At 36.2% G+C, this 27,282-nt stretch overlaps 4 protein-coding genes across 5 annotated transcripts in view; 3 read left to right on the top strand and 1 right to left on the bottom strand.

Moving 5' to 3' along the window:
• Positions 1-27,282, top strand: part of LOC141826429 (uncharacterized) — an 80,797-nt gene that overhangs the window by 11,607 nt on the left and 41,908 nt on the right.
• Positions 2,906-11,270, top strand: LOC141828448 (potassium transporter 7-like). Its single transcript, XM_074715877.1, has 10 exons — positions 2,906-3,315; positions 3,582-3,810; positions 3,902-4,150; positions 4,299-4,349; positions 5,987-6,247; positions 7,468-7,520; positions 7,634-7,748; positions 8,660-8,914; positions 9,683-10,205; positions 10,366-11,270. Exons 1-10 carry the CDS (start codon positions 3,076-3,078, stop codon positions 10,877-10,879), a joined length of 2,490 nt encoding a protein of 829 aa, XP_074571978.1. The 5' UTR covers positions 2,906-3,075; the 3' UTR covers positions 10,880-11,270.
• On the top strand, positions 12,040-14,964 carry LOC141828453 (putative protein phosphatase 2C 62). Its single transcript, XM_074715886.1, has 5 exons — positions 12,040-12,294; positions 12,838-13,086; positions 13,222-13,498; positions 14,359-14,513; positions 14,652-14,964. Exons 1-5 carry the CDS (start codon positions 12,262-12,264, stop codon positions 14,787-14,789), a joined length of 852 nt encoding a protein of 283 aa, XP_074571987.1. The 5' UTR covers positions 12,040-12,261; the 3' UTR covers positions 14,790-14,964.
• Positions 22,103-24,573, bottom strand: LOC141828450 (putative E3 ubiquitin-protein ligase RING1a). 2 transcript variants are annotated; one of them, XM_074715881.1, is made up of 7 exons: positions 24,001-24,573; positions 23,746-23,866; positions 23,608-23,649; positions 22,984-23,538; positions 22,785-22,892; positions 22,513-22,710; positions 22,103-22,435 (listed from the first exon to the last, which is right to left on the bottom strand). In XM_074715881.1, the coding sequence occupies exons 1-7, from the start codon at positions 24,156-24,158 to the stop codon at positions 22,403-22,405; spliced, it is 1,215 nt and encodes a 404-aa protein (XP_074571982.1). In that variant the 5' UTR covers positions 24,159-24,573; the 3' UTR covers positions 22,103-22,402. The 2 variants fall into 2 exon arrangements, with proteins under 2 accessions (XP_074571982.1, XP_074571983.1); XM_074715882.1 differs by having other exon boundaries at positions 22,984-23,514; positions 24,001-24,571.

Raw genomic sequence — 27,282 nt, forward strand, 5'->3', positions numbered from 1 at the left:
ATTCATTGTTGATTCAAACTCCAATTTGGAATATCCCCAAAAGGATACAGAAATTTCCCAAGAAGTAATTATAAATCAAGGTAATAAAAGTCTAAGTGATAATAAATCACTTGAACCAAGAAAGAGTCAAAGAGTGAGAAAAGAGAAAGACTTGGGTCTAAACTTTATCTCTTCTTAGGCTATAACTTTTTTGGTTGGAGGAACTAGGAATTCTGTGATAAACAAGATCCCAATTGTTCTAAACGTAGAGGGTGATCCTCAAGCGTTTAAAGAAGCAATGACCTCTAGAGATTCTGCCTTTTGGAAAGAAGCAGCAAATCATGAAATGAACTCAATATTATCTAATAATACTTGGGTCTTGGTCGATTTACCTCAAGGATCAAAGCCTATAGGATGCAAGTGGGTATTTAAAAGAAAATGTGATACAGATGGTTCACTATAAACCTTTAAAGCAAGGTTGATAGCAAAAGGGTTTAGACAAAAGGAAGGTCTAGACTATTTTGATACCTATGCACCTGTGGCAAGAATGACTTCTATTAGGACTCTTATTGCATTAGCATCCATTTACAAGCTTAATGTGCATCAAATGGATGTTAAAACGGCTTTTCTTAATGGAGATCTTAATGAAAAAATTTATATGGAACAACTGGAAGGCTATATGCTACCCGGAAATGAAAAGAAAGTTTGTAAACTTGTTAAGTCTTTATACGACTTAAAACAGGCGCATAAACAATGGCATGAGAAGTTTGATTCTATATTGTTATTTAATGACTTCTCACACAAAAGTGCAGATAGATGTATATACTCCAAATTTACTAAAGACTATGAAGTAATAATCTATTTGTATGTAGATGATATGCTAATTTTTGGGACGAATTTAGAAGGAATTTATTAACAAAAGAGTATCTAACTTTTAAATTTAAAATGAAGGATTTGAATGAAGTTGATACGATACTAGGCATAAAGGTGCTTAGACATGAAATTGACTTTGTTTTAAGTCAATCTCATTACATCAAAAAGGTATTAGAAAAGTTTGAGCATCTTAAAATTAAGGAGTCCAATACATCCTCTGATCCTAATTTTAAATTAGAAGAAAACATGGGGAGACCTGTAACACAATTAGAATATGCAAGTGCTATAAGAAGTTTAATGTATACCATGCATTGCACTAGACTAGATATAGCATTTGCTATGTGCAAGCTATCAAGATTTATCAGAAAACAAAGTAATAAACATTGGAAAGCTATAACTAGAATTCTTGGATATCTCAAGAAAACTATAAACTTAGGATTACATTACAGTAGTTATCCTGCTGTATTGGAAGGTTATTCCGATGCTAGTTGGATTACAAATCTAAGTGATAACAAGTCCACTTTAAGATGCATTTTCACCATAGGTGGTGGAGCAATAAGTTGGGCCTCAAAGAAACAAACATGTATTTCACATTCTACTATGGAGGCTGAATTTATAGCTTTATGAGCCGCTGGCAAAGAAGCGGAATGGCTTAAGAATTTGTTATATGATATAGAGTTGTGGCCACAACCAATGACTGTCATTTTGATCTTCTGTGATAGTGAATCAACCATGTCTCGAGCACATAAGAAGATTTATAATGGAAAGTCTAGACATATAAACTTGAGACATGAGTATGTGAGACAATTAATAGGAGATGGTATAATCACCCATCACATATGTAAAATCTTAAGGGAATTTAGCAGACCCACTGACTAAAGGTTTGTCAAGGGATAATGTTAAGGAGACTATTGCTAAAATGGGATTAAAAAAAAAAATGGGAACCCAACCTTATTCTAGTAGAACACTAGTTTCAAGGTTTAATGGGTAACAATAAATTATTTAACAATTGGAGCACTAAGATATAGGATTTAATGTCATATATAATTATGAGGGTGAGTTAATACTTTTAATGGATTGATAATAGTACTTATCAAAAGATTCCACCTATGTGAATATAGAAGTGGTGTCGCTTTGATTGAGAATTTTAGAGGTTTTATTCTCATAAATATTCATAAAACCAGGGTGAGCATAGTGCCATAAAAGTGCTTAAATTTAATAAATTCTTAAATTTGAAGAGGTACAGTTTATGTGTGTGATTTTTCGGCACTAACACAAAAGAGTATAAGTTTAATCAATTAGACACTTATTACTCTGTTAAAACCTTTAAAGTTTACACTAAAGGAATATTTAATCCTATAAGACAATGAATTTATCTTCTACTTAGTGTATTGTGTGAGTTTTAAAGAGTTCTTTAAAAGTTCAAAAGCGTAAGAATTTCTTGTTATTACTAGACAAGAATTTCATAAAGGTTTTATTGTATTTTGGAGGAGTATCGTCATCAACCCATAACAATTACATATGAGAGCGAATATCTATCTAAAGATAACAATTAATTTCATACCTTGAAACTATAATATTCAAGTTCTTCTACATCTTCCTAACACTTCCTCCTAACACCCAGGATCGCCACTGAGCTAGAGGGCGAGTGACAGGGCTAGGTGGAGGCCAATAGGCTGAATCAGTTCCTCGAAGGCTCCGTAGGCAGCTACGGAGCACGCCGAGCTGCGGTTGAGCTAGAGGACGAGCGGCGAAAGCTAGACGGAAGCCAATACCTTCGCTTCCGTGTGGGTCCCTTTCTGCCCAGTAAGGCAACGGGTTTGGCAGAGATAGGTATCAAATTGTCCAGTTGATTTTATGAAAAATATTTATTTTAGAATGAAAAAAATAAACTTAAATTAAAAATAAAAACTCATTTTAAATAATAAAAATCGTTTTAAAAAATAATATTTTAAAAATAGATAATTCATAATTATCCGGTGGCAAAAATGAAAATTTTACGATAAAAATTTCCACTCCGGTTCTTCACCCCAGTCCCCTCGGTGTCTCGATCGCTTCCCTGTCTTTGCTCTCCCGCTCGCTTTCGCTTCCCGATTTCTGATCTCTTCCTCCTCTGCGACGTTGCTCGATCTGCTTTGATCTGATCTTGACGGCCTTTCTAGGATTTTCGATGAGTTAGGAATCGGCCTTGGCCGTTGTTTGGGCTCGCTGGTGAGGAGGTCGATGGCGGAGGGTGGGAACGGGCACCTGGGCAAGATGGACTCCACCGAGTCGCGGTGGGTCGCCCGCGACGAGGAGGATGACTCGAACGAGGAAGATGATGATTCGTCGCACAGGACGAGCTCCGAGTCGGATGAGGACGAGGAAAATGTGGAACAGAGGCTGATCCGGACCGGCCCTCGGATCGATTCCTTCGACGTTGAAGCTCTCGAGATCCATGGAGCTCATAGAAACAACTTTGAGGTGCGTACTGGTATTCAAAATGCTATCTTTCTCTAAATTATGACACTGACTTGCTTGGTAAATATCTTACAGGTGAATGCTTAGTATCGTTGATGTCGATATTGAAACTTTTATTGCCAAAATCGTTTGTGGGTTTAAAGTAGATTCTCTGACTAACCAAGCAATTGATGTATGGAATCATGGGGTTATATTAGAACAGCTTTTTTGGACTGTGTATTTGCTTTGAACGTAATAGCTTTCTGAATGTGTTGTTCTCTATTGAATAGGATGCTAGTCTGGGAAGACACATAGTGCTTGCTCTTCAGACACTTGGAGTTGTATTTGGGGATGTCGGGACAAGCCCATTGTACACTTTTGATGTCATGTTCAATAAGTATCCTCTTGTTCAGAAGGAAGATGTTCTAGGAGCACTCTCTCTTGTTTTATATACTTTGATTTTGGTGTCGCTTGTGAAATATATCTTAGTTGTCCTTTGGGCTAACGATGATGGTGAAGGTATGCAAAGAGTTATATATGCTTGGTTTTCCAGTGTCTTTCATTATATATTATTTGAGTGGCTTCTCATTGTGCTCTGGTTCTTTTGCAGGAGGAACATTTGCATTATATTCTTTGATTTGCAGGAATGCGAAGGCTAGTCTTCTTCCAAATCAGTTGCCTTCTGATGCTCATATATCAAGTTTCAGGCTAAAGGTGCCATCACCAGAGCTAGAAAGGTCTTTGAAAATCAAGGAGCATCTTGAAAAGTCAATAATTTTAAAAAAGATGCTGTTAGTTTTGGTTCTGTTTGGTACTTCTATGGTGATTGCTGATGGTGTCGTCACCCCAGCAATGTCAGGTTGTGTGATTATTTTCCTTGAATCCATAGCACTATCATTCCATATAATGTATAAGAATGAATCAGGAGTTACTTTGCATGACTAGTAACATAAATTCTTTCCATCGCTCATTTGTTTTACAATACTCTTCTTTTTTATATTTTACAGTGATGTCAGCTTTCAATGGGTTGAAAGTTGGAATATCTAGCATCAAGCAAGGTAATCTACTGGCATATTGCTATTATCCTGATGGTCATCACATTTATTCTGAAAGTTTTGGCTTGTTAAATGACGAGATGTACGTGCTATTTGCTCTAATGCACATCTGGAACTTGTATGTTATCTTGTTTTAAATATATATTTCTCCCTTGTGGCTCTGGTGAGGAGTACATATAGCATGAAGGTGGTGGGTGCATGTTGTGTGATCAGATACCAGAATAGACCCATTGTTAATGCCTGTAGGTCAACAAACCAGACCTTGTAAGAGTGATAACCTTATTATAATGTATGTTCTATCTTGATAAGTCATATAAATCTACTTTATTGATCAACATCTAAAGAGGTTGACCTTCTTAATCGTAGTTGATCAAACTCTCGTAGTGGATTAGACCCTCTTACCCAATGGCTGACCTAGAAGACAGTTATGAGTATATAATGTAGGGAGGAATATAATATCTGTTTGTGGGTTTTAGTAATTTTTCACCCTCTGCACGAGTTTTTTTCTTCTTCAAGTTTTAGCCCATCAAGTGTTCAACTTCTTATCAGTTTCTGACACATTGAATCTTGCAGGATGAGTACTAACTTATTTGGTTGCTTAAAAGGAATTATCCTTTTGCATATCTTTGTGTCAGCTTTGGCCCACATCTTCATGTTGATTATCACTTTGCTTTCCATCTTAGGGATCATAGCTTATCTTCTTTTATGGGTGCCTTTAATGTCTGCCAAGGACATAGCTTCGTCACTGCTCCAATTTGTTGGACATCTTCCTCATGCGCCAAGGATGTTATCCCATTTCTACTTTAATTCACAACACATTTTTGACATGTACCTAGGGCATTGCATCATTTTCAGTTTGGTGCAGTGAACATCTTGTCATGTGCCTAGCCATGTTAATAATTCTCTGAGGCATCCCTACCATGAATAGATATTCAAGAGATTGTACAGAAGCTTCTTTTTGCCACATGCCAAGGACATTGCCTCAAGTGGATGCCACTTTTTGGTCTGTTTTGTGGCATTCTAGGCCTTCATTTGAATTACTTGAATGCTCACATTTTGGGTATCACTGACCTTAAAAGGGTATTCTGGGCATTCACAGGGCCACCTGCCTTCAAGGCCTTAACAATTGTAAGTCACTGACGGGAGTTAAAGTAGTGTACCAACCCTATAATCCATAGAGTGCTCGGGCTTCATTCATCCTAGCCACATTGTCCCATAGGCCATATGAGGATATTCACTGTTGTCAGTATCTGTGCCCCATAGGTCATTTGTGGTTAAATCCAGATTCTACTTTCTAGGATGAGTTATGAACTCATGGTCTAAAAGTTCAAAATTTTCTTTGTTAGATATGGCCAGCCAGATGGTTGGACAGTCCAATTTGCATACTTAACCTGCCATAACCAAGCAAAGAATGTCATAACAGCTAACTCATGTATCAGTCTCTTTTGGTACTGATTTTTTTTTCTTAAAAAATTGTTGCATGAAAGATGAAAATTCTTAGGTGAAATAAGCCTATCTGAGTTGTTTCCTTGAATACAATGTGTTTTTTTTCTTTTGTTTAATTTTGACTACATTGTCTGCTTAAGTTTTTGTTATTATTACTTGTAATACTTAATCTACTAACTTTATTATGTCTGCAGAAGAAGTGGTGATGATCTCAATTGCATCTCTTGTCATCCTGTTCAGTGTTCAGAGGTTTGGAACAAGCAAAGTAGGGTTTGCTGTGGGTCCAGCATTATTCATATGGTTTTGCTCACTTGGAGGCATTGGAATTTATAACCTTTTAAAGTATGGAACATTTGTTCTTAGAGCATTTAACCCTCTTTATATATACTACTACTACAAAAGAAATCCAACTGAAGCATGGTTGTCTTTGGGGGGTTGTCTTCTTTGTGTAACAGGTAAGAATGCATTATTATTGATCATTTCCTCCAGAGAAACAAAGAATTTGGTGTTCTTTTATTCAGTTATTAGAATAACAATTTTTGTTATTCAATTACTTCTTGAAAACATGCTTACTTCTTTGTGGTATAACAAGTGTTTAGAAGTCAATCTTTATCATGTTTATCGTACTTATCACATGTGTTGTGTACTTGTGTAGTTTTTCATATCAAAGTAAACCTATTAGACCAAAAAAGTATCAAATTATTAGTTCCACATTTCATCTATCAGAGTTTAATGATCAATTGCTAATGCTTATTCGTATATCCATTATGTTGTATCCTTCCACAACCATTTTTTTCTAAAGTGTAACAACTGGTAACCTCAGGATCCAAAATATGTGTGGCTACATTTCGTTTTACCTGTATGGTTGTATTTGTCATCCATGCAAAGACGTTTGATCTTTGTTGGGTGAAACTGATTTACATTTTCAGTAGTCAAATGCTTAAGTTTTCCAGTTCCTTTGACAATTATGTTTTGAACTGGTTACCAGTTGCCACATTCAGACAAATTATCACTGTTAGGATTGACTCCTGACCATAAATTGTTCTTGTTACATGTTGAAAAATATGTGCAATTACTTAAGAGTTTCATTGCATTGTCACTACACCTAGGGAGAAGTTTCATTACTTGTCATAATCAATTGTATAATGCCGATAGATTTCTGTCAATGTGGCAAGTTGGCTACCAGTGACTACCACCAGTTCATTTCTATCATGACCAATGTCATTCCTTTGTAATATATTGAATTATTACAAATGAGGAGAGCTTGTAATACATTAAATTTTCAAAGAATCAGCATAGAAGTGTCATCACCATGAGAAAAATGAAAGAAACTTTATGTAGCATTCAACACACAATGAAAGTGAACTTAAGCTAAAATCCCAGAATAATAAGAAATTGTTATGAAAGAGGATGGATCTATATATGGTAAGATTGCCATTTCTTGTTTTTTGGTAGAGTCTTAAGGACCTAGTCTGATATTCATATTACATGAAATAGTAACTGACATGGCATCTCTGTTGAATCTTTTTAGCACACTCCAATGGGTGGGATATTATGAAGATTATGTAACAGATAAATAGAATTGCAAATTTTCTTCACCATAATATATGTGTTCCTTTCAAACTACTTTTGGTACCTGTTCCACAAACTGATTGATATTGCATTTGCATTTCAGGTTCTGAGGCAATGTTTGCTGACCTTTGCTATTTCTCGGTTAGATCTGTCCAGGTAAAGCACTAAGAAAGTGAATTATTTTCGCTCCTGTACTTTGCTACCTTTTACCATGTTAAAAGTTAAAATTTCCATGTCTACATCTCTGAGACTTTGGCTCCTAATTGCAGTTCACTTTTGTATTTCTCATCCTACCATGCCTTCTCTTGGGATACCTTGGTCAGGGTGCATTTCTTATGGAAAATTTAACTCAAAATGAGCAGGTCTTCTTTTCATCCATCCCGCGTAAGCTAGATCAATCTATTTCTTGTATTTGTTACTGTTTCCTTATTGTCATACTCATATCTCAAATTCTTCCTCTAAATTGTAAAGTGATTTCATTGTAATTTTTGTAGCCATTAGTGTCTCATAGGTATCAAAATTTATTAAATTGTGTTAAAGGATTATTTTATACATCACTTGTGCAACTTTGAAAAGCAGATTGCAAAAATATTTTATGAAGCAGCCGTGACAAGGCTTTTTCCCCTTGGATAAAAGTATGGTGAAAAAGTAATATCTGTAATTAAAGTGTTCAGTAAAGTTAAAAAACTACAATGGGAGATAAATTTTAAAGGAGGCTCGAGTTAAATAAATGTTAATTTGTTGTATTATATTTAATTTCTTTCGTGTTATTATTGTGTATAAATTAATTTACTTATAAATTCAAAAATTCAAGTAATATGACCTCAATGTAGTCTGTATATTAATGTTATACCTTCCAATTCGTTGGTTTCTTGTCTTTTGAATTCAAAATAAGCAGGGAACAAAAATACACGTGGGAGAACAACATTGAAATCTAGATTGAAGTACAAAATTATTAAACACACACAAAAAAATGAACCATGAGGAGATTGTTGCGGAACATAGTTATCCAAATGTTTTTGTTTAACACTCTGAATTTAGCAATACTTGTTATGGGGAGGTCTAAAACTTTCGTTCATGTACTTTTTCTCAAATTTTCTTTATAAAAAAAAAATTAGTGACCAAAAGCAATTAAAGCATTTTCTGTCCTGAATACAGTATACCTAATATGCTTTCGCATTGGAAAATCACTTTTTTGTCCAAAAATCTGTTTGTCATGTAGCTATTTACTTATTCTTTGTTTATATTTTATGTTTTCATAAAGTTCATGACTAGACTAATCTGTGCAATTGCAGGTGAGGTTTTTTGGCCGGTATTCATTATAGCAACTATAGCTGCACTAATTGCAAGTCGGACAATGACAACAGCAACTTTTTCGTGCATCAAACAATCAATAGCTCTTGGTTGTTTTCCCCGACTTAAAATCATACACACATCTCGGGAGTTCATGGGCCAAATATATATTCCAGTGATAAACTGGTTTTTGTTGGTCTTCTGTGTGGCATTTGTTGTTACCTTTGGGAGCATATATGAGATCGGCAATGCATATGGTGCTCATCTTTTTTCCTTTGTCTTTTTGATTGAGGCGATCTTTTCATTGGCTTGGTTTTCATGCCACAATCCTATAACAAAATGGAAATCATTGATAAAGTTTTTATGCAATTGGTTTGACAATATGATATTACTGCTTCCTCCTATATATATGTTGATAACTGGAACATGGTTGTACTCAGTTGTTAGAACGAAGGGCCATTTCTAGTGGTTCCCAACAGACTATTGCTGTTGGAACTTGGATGTAACTTCAGAAAAAAAATAGACAATTCACATGGCCAAATACAAATGATCTGTAATTTAATATTCATCTCAATTCATATTCTAGCATATTATACCTTGCAATCTTGTTTTGTGCTATTAGAACAACAATACGATATCCTACACTAAGCTAACTATATGGTTCTATTGGCATTTTTCTCTGATGCCATAATGAAACTTTAATTTGAGAAACTTCACCATAAAATATGCCTTGCCTATATGTTCCATGTTTTAGTCTGTAATGTCCTTTAATTCCTTTCTATTGGTTGATCACAATCCTTTAGTCACACTGATTTAACTCTTGTTGTTCTATATTTCTGACCTAAAACTCACATATTCACCAAGACCTAACATATGCAAATTTTTATTACTTGGGGTCTGTTTTATCTCCTGAACGTCCTAAACATTTCTGACAAAACCATTTGTTCCTATTTCATTAATTTTGCACTCTAGCTTTCTGAATTTTCAAATATTATCCTATTTTCTAATGTTGTATTATTCTGCAGGCATTGCAGAGCTTGGCGTAATGATCATGACCACAATCTTCGTGACTATTATTATGCTTCTCATATGGCAGATCAATATTGTGATTGTATTATGCTTCTTAACCTTCTTTCTGGGGTTGGAATTGCTCTTCTTCTCTTCGGTTTTGGGCAGTGTGGTAGATGGAAGCTGGGTGATGTTGGTTTTCGCAGCGGTATTATTTACAATAATGTACATATGGAATTATGGCAGCAAGCTTAAGTACGAAACCGAAGTGAAACAGAAGCTATCAATGGATTTGATGTTAGATCTCGGTTGCAACCTGGGTACTATTAGAGCCCCTGGGATTGGCTTGGTATATAATGAGCTGGTTAGAGGGGTCCCTGCAATCTTTGGTCATTTCTTGACCACCTTGCCGGCAATCCACTCGATGATCATATTTGTATGCATAAAGTATGTCCCAGTTCCTGTCGTGCCACAGACTGAAAGGTTCCTATTTAGGCGGGTCCGCCCCAAGAGCTATCACATGTTCCGTTGCATTGCTCGGTAAGAAACAATGATTGAATTTTGAGTTGTACACATGGAACTTAACCATTTTATACTGATACTACTATTGCCTTTTCCCATTTTAACCATACTGTTTATTTTCTTTCTGTCACAATTCGTCATTATATTCTTCTATCACAGTTTTGGTTGCTCAATGCAGATATGGATACAAGGACGTGCGCAAGGAACATCATCAAACGTTTGAACAGCTTTTGATCGAAAGCCTGGAGAAGTTCATACGCCGAGAAGCCCAGGAACGGTCGCTCGAGAGTGAAGAAGATGCTGACACAGATCTGGAGAAAGAAGACTCGTGCACAAACATTCTTGTAGCTCCCAATGACAATGTTTACTCTCTCGGCATGCCACTCTTGGCAAGCTCAGAAGCCAGTACTTGTTTCGATGAGCCACACGATGAGTCTGCGGCTCTGCCAGATGCACACCTTAGCCTTAGCCTCGACCGGGAGCTCTCCTTCATACACAAGGCGAAAGAATCAGGGGTAGTGTATCTCCTTGGGCACGGCGATATCAGGGCAAGAAAGGATTCATGGTTTATAAAGAAGTTGGTTATAAACTACTTGTATGCCTTCCTGAGGAAGAACTGCAGAAGAGGTATTGCATCGTTTGCTGTTCCCCATACGAATCTGATGCAGGTGCGCATGACTTACATGGTCTGATTGCTCAGTCAGTCGTCTACTTGAGTTTGCCCATTAGTCACTGGATCATTTTGAAGGATGAAGGATGATTCAATATATAGATTCAGCTGACTTGGATCTCTGAAGGCTAACAAACTTTTCTCCCTTTTAACAGCAGTGGAAAAATGCATCCAATCGATGACTATCTAACTGAACTGATCATCTTGCAAAACACAGATCATCCAGATTGATGTTTCTTTCAATCCCTCAAGCCTCCATTCCATGTATGTTCAATATCAATCAATAAACTTCACTCTCATTGTTCCAACCTTGGTTATGTGTCTATGGTGAGTTCTTACACAAATTTCGATATATTCAATATATTTCTTGTGATATTTCTCTCTAAATTTTCATTGGTATGCTCTTAAGATGAGAGATTAGATATGATAGATTTAATGTAGTCTGATCTTTCTTCAAAATTTTATATTGTTGGACTGTCTGCTCTTTATTTAAATTGAGTTTATTCAAAGTTATTACGTAGAGTCTTATTTTTTTAAAACAAAATTATATATATTGTGTTAAGTTAATATGTGATAATTAAAATTTTACGTAGTAAGGATATTTTTGATATTTTTAAAAATTAAAGTATTCTTTTGAAGATAAAGGTGTTTTTTTTAAAATCAGAATGCAATATCTTTTAGTTGAATTTAAGGACTGAATTAGTAGATGGATAAGATCCTCGAGGTGCCACGTGGGAGAACGTGACCCATTCCCCATCGTGAATCGTGTCCGGATCTTGTGAATTAAGTAAGCACGCGGCTCGCTAAATCTTTTATCAATAACTAACACCAGCAGTGGCCATTAAATTACGAACGAAGATCGCATGTACGAGGCGAAGCATAGTTCAGGATTTGGGGCAGTAAATGAAAAATATGAATTTTTCATAGATTTAAGTAGACTTATTTACAAGCTCATTCAAATTGATGATATACAAGAATTTTTCTTTAATTCAAGAAACTCAATTTTAAATGTTAATTTATCATTTATTTAAAAAAAAATATTGTTCGGGTTCATACTCGAATTTCATTGGTTAAGAACATCAATTTGGATAAGCCAGGGCCCACAATTTGTACGACAGTGTGTGGATACGAATGGTGAATGGTGACTTGACCGGAACTGGCAATCCGACGGGAACCAAAGTCGGCGGAGATTGTGGACACCTGTGTTCACGAATTGCGGCCACCGCCATCTTACCGACCCTCCGATCGGTTCTTCGTCACGTCGCCCTCATCTCGTGCCCTAGAGATCAGAGACGCATCTTCGATCCATTTTTTATTGACCTCGCCACATCAAAGCTTCCATCTTTCCTTCTTTTTGTTGAAGAAATCGTGCTCGGGGGCGTTGGCAAGCAGCTGCCGGCAACAATGACTGGGAAGGAGATCTTGCACAAGATAAAGGTTCCTTTTCTTCTTCTTCTTCTTTTGGTTCTCGCAAATTTGATTGCTTTGTCTAGAGCAGTGATCGATGGTCTCCTATTTGGTTTGCGCATCATTTCTTATCTGATCGTGTCCCTCTTTTTAGCTTTTTTTTTTCTTCTGCTTTTTCATTGAATGTGTGTGTATTTCGTGGAGATCTAGGTTGTTGGGTTTTAGGAAATTGGAGCGTGATTGGACTCTTTGCTGATACTAATCTGATAGATTGTGTTCTTTAGTTGCTTGTAGTAAGTCCGAAGACAGTTGTAAATTAAGATTTTGAAGAAAAGGCAACTTTTTCTGCAGGATAGCATTGAAACCTTGTTTAAAAGGCTTAAAATTCATGTTTTGTGTCTTTGAAAAAGAGGTGGCAATAGTTTACCACTATATTTTGGCAATTTAGATCCATGAGGTGGCACCTGAAAACTTTTCCCATTATAACATTTTTATGATTTCATTTCATTCGGAGGTTTTAAAGTTGTGGTTGTTGCAAGTATGTTTTACATTAAGGAGATGTGATTCTCTTAGGCCAAGGCCGGGTTTGCGTCATCCTCAGATACCGGCAAGGGCAAGTGTAAAGTCTCGGGAAGAAGCATCAGGCATGGCTATCACTTGGTGAAGGGGAAATCGAGTCATCCAATGGAGGATTATCTAGTGGCAGAATTTAAGAAAGTTAATCACAATGAATTGGGTCTATTTGCAGTTTTCGATGGTCATTTGGGCCATTCTGTTGCTGATTACTTACGGGCTCATCTATTTGAGAACATACTGAAGGAGGTAATTTGTTTCTTCATTGTTATTGCGCATAACATTTGGAGATTTCACGAATTTGTTGATTATAACAAGACAGTTTCAATATATTAACCTGTGGAATAAATATCCAACATCTCGTAAAAGTTATGTTCCATGCAGCCTGAATTTTTCAGCGATATAGAAACTGCAATAAGGAAAGCTTATGATAGAACTGACAACAAGATATTGGAGAAAACTGCTGAATTGGGTAGAGGAGGTTCCACTGCAGTTACTGCTATATTAATCAATGGTTCGAGGCTTGTGGTGGCGAATGTTGGAGATTCACGTGCAGTTCTTTCCAAGAATGGTGTAGCTATACAACTTTCTGTTGATCACGAACCGAGCATGGACCGAGAAATGGTCGAAGAAAAGGGTGGTTTTGTGTCAAACATTCCTGGTAAACTATGTGTTTTATTTTTATTTAGTTGTTGAAGATTTACTTGAGAAATATTGCAGATGTATGCTTCTGAAATTACTGAATTAATTTTATAGATACATGATCCATTACCTTTGGCTGGATTAAGATTATATTAGGTAACCAAAAATTTAGCATTGTTAAGATCAATGGGCAATAATGAAGAGATCACTAACATATACTCTTCGTCATCTAAAGGAAAGGAAACTTATTGAGAGAGTGATTGTTGATAGAATTGAAGCATGACAATCAATGTGGAGAAGACGCAAAGCGTGTTTTTGTTGTTTACACACTGAATAGAGGTGTATAGAACCGTAAGTTCTGTTACTATAATTTTAGTTGTTCAGTTATACTGTACACACTAGATCAAGGGGAAAAAAACACTATGTGAGATGATACTTGAAGAATTATGTTTACATGAACGCATTATACGGTCATGCATCTAGCGTTTAAGGTGAATCAATCAAGATTATGAAACAATGAAGTCTGAAAAAGGAAAGTACTCAGATTTTGCTGCTTTTAGTTTGATGATTACAGACTTGTTCTCAAGCAGTGTTGTGACATAAACTAGATGTTCAGTTACTAAAATAAACTCTTCTTAATACTTTTAGTGTTAACCTGTTAGTTCGGCGCTACATCTGCATCTCCAGTTGATCGGATATAATAGGTTTTGTAAAATATATATTCTGACTAAATTTCTTCGTCATGAACCATAAGTTCATTTGAGTGGATGTTAAGAGCTGTAGAGTTCGCGGTTGAGAAATTACTTGTTTACTTAGGAATCAAAGGTTGTATCATCCTTAAAAGGAGAATGAACCATTCATATAACTATACTGTTTCAGGAGACGTACCGCGTGTGGATGGGCAGCTGGCTGTGACAAGAGCATTTGGAGATGGGAGCTTGAAGAAGCACCTGAGTTCGGAACCCCATGTTGTCGACGAAACTGTAGACGATGATACAGAGTTGCTAATACTGGCTAGTGATGGTTTATGGAAGGTAATGAACTCAACCAAAATGATTCGCAGTGACTTTAATCATAATGTATATGCTTCATATTGGTTATGTAGAATCAAGAACACCATCTCCTTCAAAAGATTGACAGAATAAAATCTTTTTAATGTTTTCTTTCGTCAGGTTATGTCGAACCAAGAGGCAGTGGATTTCATCAAAGATGCAAAGGATCCTCAAACAGCTGCCAAGAATTTGACAGAAGAGGCTGTTGTAAGGAAGAGCAAAGATGATATTTCTTGCATTGTAGTTAAATTCAACTAAAAGTAAAATAAAAAATGTTCAGATCTATACAAATACTGCTCTCTTGTTAAATGTAGTTTGTGTTTTTGCTGGTTTGGCTTGATTTTCTGCAGTAAGTTTAAAAAATTGGCATGTAAAATGATGGATTGTAGATGAAGATTCTGAATGCAAGTGATATTTATTGTTATTAAAATAATATTTGTAAATGACTTTTTTTATTTTAATGAAATTTTAGATACAAGCAAGTATTAATGTTTGATACGAAGGTTATAATGGTCAAAATCTTTGATTTATCAGAACTAAATGTAAGATAATTTACAAATTATTTTTTATTAAAAAATTATTTTGATCTAAAATCTAGGGCAAAGATCAAAAGGGTGATTCTTATTTTTGAAATTACGTTTCATTTTGATTTAAATTTGAATCGGGAATCGGGCGTGATGTAGCAGAATGAAATTGTAATTATTACAATTGTGAATGGTAGATAAGTTTTGAATGGTCATAATTTTTATTTTGGATTAAATTACGAGATGTATAATATATTAAATCGATGTTTGTTCAAAGATCTATATTTGTTATCAGGTGTAATTCATAATGATCTAGTTTTAGATTCAAAAAAATATCATTTAAAGATTTTTCAAAGGTTCTAAAAAATTTTATCCTTTTTATTTAAGATTATTTTTTATGTTATAATAGTTACCACAATTGTTGTAGTTGTAATAATTATAATATTATAGTTGTTACAATGTGCCTGACTTATTCAAGATTTTGACAAGAGATTGTAGGGATCTATATGCGTCATCAAACAATTTTAATCGCATATACGCAGCGGAAAACATGATCCCTCCAGAAGATCCATGCGAAAAACATACTCGTTTAACGATTCTACCTACTAGAATCGAGGTTATCTTTGATGCGAGCCCTTCGCAATCCCGACAGCAACTCTTGCCTTCAAAGGTTCACGGATCTCAGCACGATCAGTGTGTTCGCGCCTCCACGGTATCCACACGAACACTGAGATGGAGAAGAACCAAACTGTGGTGCTAGCCACAAGACAAAGTTCGGCCAAAGGTGGAAGAGAAGAGGAAGAGGGAGAGCAAGAGCATCCAACAACCCCTTCATCAAGAGTCTCACACCCCTTTTTATATCCCACCATGGGATATGAAGGATGAAGGGTTTTTTGACTTTTAGTGATCTAAAGAATTAATATTTTATTAACTCCTATGCATCTCATGCATGAAGATCTTTCTCTTCTTTTAATGAAAATCATGCATCTCATGCATGATAATCTTTCTCTTCTTTTAAGGAAGATCATGCATCTCATGCATGATAATCTTTTGATAAATTCAAATTGGCTTGTGTGACTTGAGTCCAACTCGAGTCTCACACAATCTGAGTTGACTTGAGTCCAACTCGAGTCCAACTCAATCTGAATTGACACTAAAGACTAATTCTAACAGAGATATAGGCAGGATGATAATGAAAATAATACAGGATGATAATGAAAATAATACAGGTGGAAGTTATGTCATTTTACATGGCGATGGAGAGTCCTTTTGATTAAAAAAAATTAAAATAGAATGCTCTTTGATGATTTAGAAAAAAAAATACTTTCTTGATTTTGTTTCCCCTAAAATCTATTCATGAGCTATTTTGTGAAATAGTTTGCGTTACGTAATCGCATATTTTAGAAATAGAAATAGTTTTTTTTAAGTAAAAAATAATTATAAGCACACCTTTTGATAATTTTAAATTATAAGTGGTGTATTTTGGCAAATTGCCCTTAACTAATATTCTTCCAAAAAAAAATCTTTTTTTCTTTTCCTTTCCTATTTCTATTATTTTCCCTCTATTTTCGTTTCTCTCCCCTTCGATACATTGGATGTGTCAATTCTTGCTCTTCTTGCGAATGGCCACAATTAGATTATCGAAAAGCATGTTTAGTTTGCATTGAGTAAACTAAGAACAAATGAATAGCAAATGATTAGATATCATGGAGATGGTACATTTGGAGAAGTGAATTAGATAAAGTCATCAATTTGGTTGTTAACCCATTTTAAGATGCCAAGAGAAAATGCAAGAGACAAAAACAAAACAAGCTTGTAAAACTTGATTCACCGAATAGAGAAGCTGAGCCTATAAATAGGCCTTTTACAGTAGAAGGTTTCAACCTTATCTCCTATTTAATAGGATCTTAAAGCTAATCGATAAACTAAAACTAGGATAAATTATGACGTGGACAAAATTACTACTATAATTTCTAATAGATAAAACTTCTAAATCTTATCACCCTCCCTTAAACTAAATGTTTGAAAAACATTCAGTTTAAGAATTATCAAATGTGCAGACTCCAGTCAGCTTCCTTAGCCTTTGAAATGTAGATAACTTCAATGGCTTGGTCATAATATCAGCAATTTGATCTTCACTTGTGCAGAAGTAAAACTCAATTACTCCATCCTTCGTCAAGTCCCTTAAAAAATGAAATCTGACATCTATGTGCTTGCTTCTTCCATGCATGACGGGATTTTTAGAGAGTTTAATAGCTGAACTATTGTCACAATAAATTTTAACAGCACCTTCTTGCTTGAAATATAACTCTTCAAGTATTTTCTTTAGCCAAATTGCTTGAGAAGCACAAACTGTTGCAGCTACAAATTCTGCTTCTGTTGTGGATAAAGTCACAATTGGTTGCTTCTTTGAACACCATGAAACAGCTGCTGAACTCATCATGAAAATATATCCCGAGGTACTTTTTCTATCATCGAGATCACCTGCATAATCACTGTCAGTAAAACCAATTAAATCTGATTTTTCATTTTTCTTGTAGAACAAACCATATTCAATGGTTCCTTTCAAGTATCTAAAAATTCTCTTGGCGGCTTGAAGATGTATCTCCTTTGGACATTCCATGTATCTGCTGATAAGACTTACAGCATGCATAATATCAGGTCTTGTAGCTGTTAAATACATTAAACTCCCAACAATTTGCTTATAAAGTGTGTTGTCAACCTTCCTTCCTTCAGGATTTCGAACAAGCTTCAATCCTGCTTCAGCAGGCGTGTTAACAGAGTTGCAATTTTCCATTTGAAACCTGTCCAGAATTTCTTGAACATACTTCTTTTGTGAAATAAAAATTCCAGCTGCTGATTGAACTATTCTAATGCCCAAAAAATAATGCATCTTTCCAAGATCAGACATATCAAATTCAAGCATCATAGATTTTTTAAATTTTGTAATCATGGCACTATCATTTCCTGTAAAAATAAGATCATCCACATATAAGCAGACTATGAGCATTTTCCTTCCATCTTCAATCTTTGTAAAAAGTGTATGCTCATATGGACATTTTTTAAACCCCTCCTTTGAAAAATATGCATCTATGCGACTATACCAAGCACGTGGAGCTTGTTTCAGTCCATATAATGCCTTTTTGAGTCTATAAACTTTATTTTCACATCCATATTTTATATAACCAGGTGGTTGATCAATAAATACCTTTTCTTGAAGATCACCATGCAGGAATGCTGATTTAACATCCAATTGGAAGATAGGCCAAGATCGTTGTGCTGCCAATGCTATCACCAATCTAATTGTGTCAAGTCTTGCAACTGGTGCAAAGACTTCTTTGTAATCAACACCAAATTCTTGCTTGTAGCCTTTTGCAACTAAGCGTGCCTTGTACTTGTCAATTTCACCATTTTCTTTTAATTTTGTCTTGTATATCCACTTGACCCCAATTGTTTTATGCCCTTTTGGAAGATCAGTTAACTCCCATGTATTATTCCGTTCAATGGCTTTAATTTCTTCATCCATGGCCTTTCGCCATTTTGATTCCTTGACAGCTTCTTCAAAAACTGTAGGATCACAATCGGAAAATAGGGCAAAATATGTAAGTGGATCATCAGATTGACCAATGCTAGTTACCTCGTAATCTGCCATCCAAGCAGGTCTTCTTCTAGTGCGTTGAGGTAGTTCTTCACTTTCTGTAGTTGGCAAGCTTGGAATGTCTACTTCATTTTCTGATGAACGTTGTTGGTTATTTTCTGTTGTTGATTGCTGCTCTTCATCAATTCCATCAAAGTTGGTAGGTATTTGTTCTTCAGTAAAGTTGTTATTCCATTGCCAAAATTTTCCTTCTTCAAAAACCACATCTCGGCTGATAATAATTTTCTTAGTGATAGGATTATAAAGCTTATAAGCTTTTGATTGATCACTAACACCAAGAAATATACATTTTTCTCCCTTGTCATCAAGCTTGATCCTCTTCTGATCTGGAATATGAGCATAAGCAATACATCCAAAAATTCTAAAATAATCTACCTTTGGTTTTTGATTGCTCCATGCTTCTTCTGGTGTCATATTCTGAACTGCAAGTGTAGGACTTCTGTTTAATATATGGATACTCCAGTTGACTGCTTCAGGCCAAAAAGCTTTTGAAATACCACATTTTGCCAAAAGACTTCGCACCATATTTAAAATAGTACGGTTTTTTCGCTCACAAACTCCATTCTGTTGAGGAGTATAAGCTGCAGTTAGTTGCCTTTTAATTCCATGATTCTCACAAAAATTAGAAAATTCTTGTGAAATATATTCTCCCCCACGATCTGTGCGTAGAACTTTGATTGGACTGCCTGCTTCTTTCTCAACTAGTGCTTTATAGCTCTTAAAAGCTGCAAATGCTTCAGATTTTTCTTGCAAAAAATATACCCAAGTTTTCCGACTAAAATCATCAATGAAAGTGATTATATATCTCTTACCTCCATTAGAACATGGATTAATTGGGCCGCACAAGTCGGAATGCACCAGCTCTAAAGCTTTCTTTGCTCTCCATGATTTTCCTTTTGGAAAATGGTTTCTATGTTGTTTGCTAACAACACACTCTTCACAAATTTCAGAAGGAGCAATAATTTGAGGAAGTCCAGTTACCATATGTTTCTGCTGCAAAGTCTTCAGTCCACCAAAGTTTAGATGGCCATAACGAAAATGCCATAGCCATGAAACATCATTCACCTTTGCTGAAAAACATGGATAAGTGATATTGTTCAAGTAAAGTGGGAACATGCGATTTGTTGTCATGTTAACTTGAGCAATTAAACCCATCTTTGCATCGTGAATTTGACATACTCCATCTTTAATAGAAATCTCATACCCTTTTTCTTGCAGCTGACCAATACTAAGGAGATTGGTCTTTAGATCTGGGACAAAAAGGACATTAGATATTGTATGAGAAGAATTTCTTTTGGTTTGGATAGTTACCATTCCTTTTCCCATAACAGAAACTGTAGAGTTATCACCAAACTTGACTGTGTTGCGGAATGATTCATCCAGTTCAGAAAATGCCGCCTTATCTCCACACATGTGATTGCTGCAGCCAGTATCCAGATACCACATATTTTGCTGAGTTTCTTCATTTACATGGCACACCATTAGGAGAGAGACTTCTTCTTCCTTTTCAACAAAGTTAGATCTTTCTTCATATTGTTTATTCAGATTAGTACGACATTCTGACTGATAATGACCATACTTATGACATCTATAGCATTCAACATTGGACTTATCTACTGATTTATATTTATAAGTTGTTGAATGATTACCTCCTCTTCCTCTTCCTCTTCCACGAGATTGATTTTCTTGGTGCTGGTGATGCTGTTGTTGGCCATCACGATAATTACTTCCTCTTGCTTTAAATTTTCCTCTTCCTTGCCTTCTATCTCCTCTTTGTGTTGACTGATTTTCTGTTGAAACTTTCAATGCTTGCTCCTCTTTGTCTTGCTGGTTGAGCTTTTGTTCATGAACCATCAAAGAACTCTGCAACTCATCAATTGTAAGTTGATCAATATCTTTTGACTCTTCTATTGAACAGACAACAAAATTAAATTTTGGTGTCATTGATCGAAGAATCTTCTCAACAATGGTGACGTCTTGCATCTTTTCACCATATATCCTCATCTTGTTGGCAATCGTCATGGTTCTTGCAAAGAAATCTGAAACAGATTCCCCAGACTTCATGCGTAAAGTCTCAAATTCTGTCCGAAGACCTTGAAGCTGCACCCGCTTAGCCTTGGCATTCCCTTGATACTTCTTCTTCATGCAATCCCAAATATCCTTGGATGTTTCTTTGCTAAGAATTGTCTCCAAGGTTGCTCGATCTATGGCTTGGAAAAAATAGTTCTTTGCCTTAAGATCCTTCAGCTTCAATGCATCTAACTCCGCCTTTTGTGCACTCGTCAGTATTTCTCCAGCTGCTGGCTCTGCTACTCCAGATTCAACAACCTGCCAATACTCCTTGGATCTCAAGAAGTTCTCCATTAACATGCTCCAATGGTCATAGTGACCATCAAAGCGTGGAATCGCAGCTTGCACAAAATTATTTTCGGATGCCATTGAAGGGAATTCAAAATAGGAGCAATTTAACAAAATGAGGAGAGAAAAAAATATCGAATCCAGAAATATCAGAGATATACCCACGACGGCGTAAGGAAATCTCCGACGCTCTTCCGATTCACAATTTCTTGGCCGGATCTGTCCCCACTGCCACCTCCTGCCTTCTCCGTCTTTTCTTTTGAGTTACTTATTTCTCCCTCTGCTGCTACCACCGGTGAAATCAGTAGCGCAAACTACCTTGTCTGAAGCTGCTGTACCTTCTTCTCTTCTCTTCGTGCACCCAAGGTAAGAACAATGGTATGGAGAAATGTCGCTTACTTGTCTTGAAGGAAATCTGCTACGGCAGCGGGAATGGCTTCAACAGCTACTGTAACAAGGAAGGTTGAACAGAGAACAGAGAAGGAGGAAAGTGAAGGGGGAAAAGGCTCTGATACCACTGTTAATGCGCCAAGAGAAAATGCAAGAGACAAAAACAAAAAGCTTGTAAAACTTGATTCACCGAATAGAGAAGCAGAGCCTATAAATAGGCCTTTTACAGTAGAATGTTTCAACCTTATCTCCTATTTAATAGGATCTAAAAAACTAATCGATAAACTAAAACTAGGATAAATTATGACGTGGATAAAATTACTACTACAACTTCTAATAGATAAAACTTTTAAATCTTATCAAACAATAACTAATTCTTCACATTCCAATTCAGCTCGCAAGAAAAATATGAATAATAAATTTCATGTTAAAGATAAATATCAAATTTTCTAATTTATATTCATTTTCTTAACAATGATTGGTATTAAAACCAAATGTTTACTTAATTTTTCCCCTTCAATCTTGCCTAAAATTATTTCTAAAAGCATTTCCTTTTGCCTGAAATTTCTATGAAATATAAGGATCTCTCGTAAAACAACTACAACAACAAAGTCGAACTCTACTCCATATTTCTTCTGCCATAGTTTGTTAAATCACAACTGTGAAGAACAACACAAAAGATTCAATAGCAAAACTCATCGAAATCATTCTCGGAAAATGTTTTGTAATAGAGTATGAGACAATTTTGAAGACCTTGGAACGTAATCGGTATGATCATGTTAATTTTTGAACACGAACAAGAGACTTACTTTCACCCATCTTTGATGAAATCCTGAAGCAATTTCTACGAGCGAAGCCAAATCCTCCTGAAATCTTCTGCTGTTTGTATAATATATACATCCTTGAATTCAGGAAATAAATGAAGAACTGGTGAGCCCTTTCTATGTTTGTATTCCCATATGGTAGATCAAAACCTGAACGGTGAAAATGGACTAAGAAGTGGAGTTACATCGCGAGAAACTAATCGACTGTGTCAGTTGCAATAACTCACCAGCTCTCCTTTGATGAGGAAGGAATTGTACAAGGTTAAAAGTGATTCTTGCGCTTCTAACTTTTGCAACCCGGAAAATAGTTCGCTACTAGCTGAATCCATGGAGCTCGATTGGTTGGTCGCAGAGGCTACACGTTCCCGTGTTCTTGTATATATCTGAACTTCCTCAGCTGGAATTGATGTCTGAAGAGCAATATACTGCGCACCATGTCAAGAGTTACACAAGTATGTTTTTCAGGTATTGAAATGGGAGAGGAGAAACAGAAACTCACGTCACAGAGATGTCTAATTGATAATGTTGGTCGGCAACAAAGATTTGGCTGTTCCAAATTTGGTACTCTCTCTTTGTCCAGAGGAACCAAGGTCAGATGCACATCCAACTGAAAAAAGAATTTAGATAAAGATATAGCTTTTGAGAAATTCACAACATAAGGTACAAGAAAAATGGTAGTGTCCTTACTGTTATTGTACCTCATCGTCATTGTCGTCTAAACTTCGGAGATAGTCCACCAATTTGGTTATTCGCCCGCCCTTGAACATCCGACCATTTAAGCCGCTCATATTACCATGTCTAGTTTGGCTGCGTGCGCCATTCTTACCCCATGCAAGAATATCCCTGCTCCCAGCTTGCAAAGATGTTCCAATGTGCTCTCTGTTAGCTTCGTTATCAACATTATCATCGCTGCCAGCACCAGCATTGATTTTGGCAGGGGAGGATCGTGGCGTGCTCCACCTCTTGCGTCTTTTTTTGAGCCTTCTGTCCGGAGAGGGCTCATCTGCAGATGAATCATTGTTTACAATATCATTTGCATTTGCTTCATCATCGTCATCATCTGAGCTTGCAGCTGTAGCATCACGACCACAGCTACCACCTCTCCCAGAGTTGCGATAACTTCCCTGTGATCTTCTAACAAAAGCTGCAGCTGTGGATTTTGCTGTTGACTTTCTCTTACCAACAGCCTCAGATTGTCGTCGAAATATCTCAGCTATGGATTCTTGTAGCTTTTGTGGGGGAAAAAATGTCAACTAAAAGGTATGGAGCTTAAAAAAATTAATAACTTATTGTGCCCTTAGTCTCCTCGAATAAGAATGTACCTTCTTGTTCCGGTACATCTCTTCTTCGTGAAAAGATAACTCCTAAAGCCAAAGGATTGACAGAGTGAAGTAGCCATTCTCAGCAAAAGGGAACTGCATAAAGTACCTGATGTAGAAACAAAATTCAGAATCACTTACCTCTTCCTCATACTTATCAATATCTGGGTACAAAGCTGCAATAAGTGCATCATAATTTGGATCGTCTCTTAAAGATCGCCGACTCGCACAATGAGTACGACATGCTGGACATTCATTGTTCCTGAATGAATAAGAGCATCTCAGCAACTTAGTTCAAGTGCAAGAACAACCAAGCTAGTTATATTATTTCAGAACCAGTTAGAGTGGATTTTACTCCAGTATAAGCTCAAAAGGCAAATATTGTTTGCAGCATACCCAAGCAGCATTGATTTGTCAATGCACGCCCTGCAAAACCGGTGCAAGCATTCCATGACCGTCCTCGTTTTCCTGATTATACCTGGAAAATAAAAGGCTTCAGCAAATCTTAAGGACGAACTTCTCATCAGAAGGGCTGTAGGAATGTGTGCAAACATTCATTGTCACAATAAGAAGAAGCAGAAAGAAACTTATGGATAACAACAAGCCATAAGGGTTACCAACATCATAATCATCCAACCATGCAAGGCTCCAGGGATATTATCCTTCAACAGAGCTCTATGGAAAGCTATTAATCTTCAAAATCAATTTAATTCTTTTATATTATATTAACTAGAGTTTTGTTTGATTTACCTCTAATGCTTCCACTCTAATTGATTCAACTCATGTATGTATTGCTAAAAAGATGAACACTGCTTTATTTCCAAAACAACTTTCTATTGCATACTTGGATGGATTATACTGGGCCAAAAGTTCACTAACTATCTATATCCTCACTTTGTCCTATTAATCCCTTTTTCACAACCTCCGCCTTCACATAATTTACCTCTCTCAGTTTTGTTGTATTTTCTTTCTCATTTTTGTTGTTTTTAGGGATTAGTACATATGGTTTCATTTACTTCATGTATTTTGCTGATCTTCAACTGGCACATCTGTAACAAGCCGATTTATTATTTCAATCTGATTTAATGTCCATAGGAATCGATTAAAGGAGAAGCTGACCTGTCAAGTTTATCTCTAGATTAATCCATATATAAAAAATTGATAAAATGGGAAGGGAAGAGATCAATTAACTAAAAAATGTGATAATCATAAAGATATTTTGTCGATGGTTTGGAACAAAACTGCATGGTTGCAAAAGCCTTACAAGCAAGAGAGTTATATCAAGTATAAGCAATATTCATATGTTTCCTGCATTAGAATGAATAAAAAGAATTGCTCAATATGAAGAGTGAGGAATTTGATGAGTTGAGAAATTACATGATGATTATGCTTCCTAAAAGATTGTTAATGTTGCCCATTAATTTATGATTTTTTGCATAAATATTACATGTTTTTTCAAATTGGTAAGAATAACAGTTCGACTAGTACAGTGCATCAATATAATTCCCATATCGGTTGTAAAATAATCCTGTATCATAAAATATGAATTAAAAAAAAAACATGGCAATTTGATCTGATCTGATCATGGTTTGAAATATAGTTTCAAGCTAGGATTTGGTCCCCAACTATGATGCGGTGCAGATGTTGTGTTGGGCATAACGTCATGTGGTGCTGACCACATAGAAGAGAAAAGCAAGAAGACCTATAGGAGGAAAACAGAAGACTCCCTCTTCTCCCCTCCACCACCCCCCCCCCCCCCCCCCCCCCCTCCTCCTCCTCCCCCCCTAACACACACACACAAAGAAAGTTTGATCTCGGTTGCTGATGGAAGCTTCATCACAGTTGCTCATGGAAGGTCAATCCTGGTTGTTGGATCTGATGCCGATGTGGTGGATGTGGTGAATACTCCGCGATGTTAGTGTTCTATAGAAAAATAAACAATGGAAAGTAAAGAACACAATAAAAGCACACATATATGCAATGATTTAACATGGTTCGACAACCTCCCAAGGTTCATCCATGGCCTATGATGCTTCAAGTGGATCACTCTCAAATGTCACTATCTTTCTTTCTCCTCCTCAGTTAAGCACTGAAGGTGGAAAAACATCTTAAATATTAGGGTATAGGATTTTCAAAATATAAGAAGAAATAAATACAAGAAGCTTGACAATGAAACAACAATTTTATGCTAGAAAATAGAGAATTGTTACTTTCGCTCTACCTCGGCTCCTTTTATAGCCTTCTTATTGAATTTAAACTTGTCTACTGTCATGCTGATGTGGTAGCCATTAGTTGACTCCAACATCTTATTCGAATCCTATCGTTACTTTTCTATCTTCGACCCTATTTGAATCAATCCTAAAGTCTCAATCGACTGTCCTATCCTAAGATTGTTCAGTCAACTAGCAAACATTATATAAGTTTGTCGAATGATGAGCCAACTAGTCAACTATTTCAACCACAGTACCCCAAACAAATCAATTTGGAGTTTTAGTATATTAGTCAACTAATTGGATCATTAGTTGACTTAGCCATTAATTGACTCATTTCCCGTCACTTGGCAAACTACAATATTTTGAAAAGTTTTTTCGTCACATTTTAACTAATCTCCAATCATCAGTCTACTAACAACTCTGACTTCGATTATATCTATGGTTGAGTCTACTTAAATTGTCATCTATCCTTGTCCCATGTTCACAAGTCACTCACTCACATTTCTCGTGGAATCTTTCCAAGTCTTGAAGTCTTCTCACATTAAGTTACTCATCTTTCAGATGCACTGAGCTTTCAGCTCCTCTTTTTGTGTCATCCTTCATGCCTTCGCTTATGTAGTTCTTCCTTCAACTTTGCACTGCTCTGATGCTCCTTATCCCACGGTCCCTTAGATGCTTGTGTCATCCTTCTCCGATCTCCATGGACCTTGTTTAGAAATCCCTCAAATGTTCACGACATCCTTCTCCAATCTCCATAGACCTCATCTTGCAGTCTTTCAAATGGCCACACCATCCTCTGATCTCCACGGATAATCCCTATGTTATCCTTTGATTTTTATAGACCTCGAGCCATCAATCACCTTGGGCATGCCAAGTCAATTGTATACATGGTAGATCTTGCACAACTTCACATGTATATTAAATAAATTGACAAATCTAACTTAAACCCTTTGCCCAACTCATCAAAAAACTTAACTGCATAAATGCAAAAGGGGACAAAAATTCCAACATTGGTCACTAGCGAAGCTAGACTACAAAAGCCTAGCCTTTGTAATTGCTCACGAAATTCTAGCCCTCACTGTCACTTGCAAAGCTTCATCTTGGTCGCTCACAGAAGCTTCAATGCTATTGCTCATTGAAGATTAACCGTCATGGAAACGTCATTACCACAAGCTATGGATGCTTCGCTCACAGAAGCTTCAATGCTATTGCTCATTGAAGATTAGCCGTCATGGAAGCTCTATTACCACAACTTATGGATGCTTTATCATAGTCACTTATGAAAGCTTGGTCCTCACTTTGTATTGAGATTCTCAAATTTGCTTCGCATGCCAATAGCCAAAACTATAAATTTTTCAAGTGCCAACTGACACAAAATGATTTTCTAAATCATAAATACAAATAATATTTTGTACTTATAAAAAAGGTTAAAATAAAGTTACATCTTTTAAAACTAAACTCCACA

The sequence above is a fragment of the Curcuma longa genome, chromosome 4, assembly GCF_044706935.1.
Source record: "Curcuma longa cultivar G26 ecotype Majalengka, Jawa Barat chromosome 4, ITB_CL_G26_1.1, whole genome shotgun sequence".
Classification (NCBI taxonomy): Eukaryota; Viridiplantae; Streptophyta; class Magnoliopsida; order Zingiberales; family Zingiberaceae; genus Curcuma; species Curcuma longa.

Bases quoted from the DNA above. Each gene is read 5' to 3' on its own strand.
- LOC141828448 (XM_074715877.1), top strand. From the start codon at position 3,076: ATGGCGGAGGGTGGGAACGGGCACCTGGGCAAGATGGACTCCACCGAG. The intron at 7,749-8,659 runs GTAAGCTAGATC...GTGCAATTGCAG, and splicing joins CTTCTTTTCATCCATCCCGC to GTGAGGTTTTTTGGCCGGTA. The intron at 10,206-10,365 runs GTAAGAAACAAT...TGCTCAATGCAG, and splicing joins ATGTTCCGTTGCATTGCTCG to ATATGGATACAAGGACGTGC.
- LOC141828453 (XM_074715886.1), top strand. From the start codon at position 12,262: ATGACTGGGAAGGAGATCTTGCACAAGATAAAG. The intron at 12,295-12,837 runs GTTCCTTTTCTT...TGATTCTCTTAG, and splicing joins AGATCTTGCACAAGATAAAG to GCCAAGGCCGGGTTTGCGTC. The intron at 13,499-14,358 runs GTAAACTATGTG...ATACTGTTTCAG, and splicing joins TTTTGTGTCAAACATTCCTG to GAGACGTACCGCGTGTGGAT.
- LOC141828450 (XM_074715881.1), bottom strand. From the start codon at position 24,158: ATGTTTGCACACATTCCTACAGCCCTTCTGATGAGAAGTTCGTCCTTA. The intron at 23,867-24,000 runs GTATGCTGCAAA...TTATTCATTCAG, and splicing joins GACAAATCAATGCTGCTTGG to GAACAATGAATGTCCAGCAT. The intron at 23,650-23,745 runs GTAAGTGATTCT...CTTTGGCTTTAG, and splicing joins TTGATAAGTATGAGGAAGAG to GAGTTATCTTTTCACGAAGA.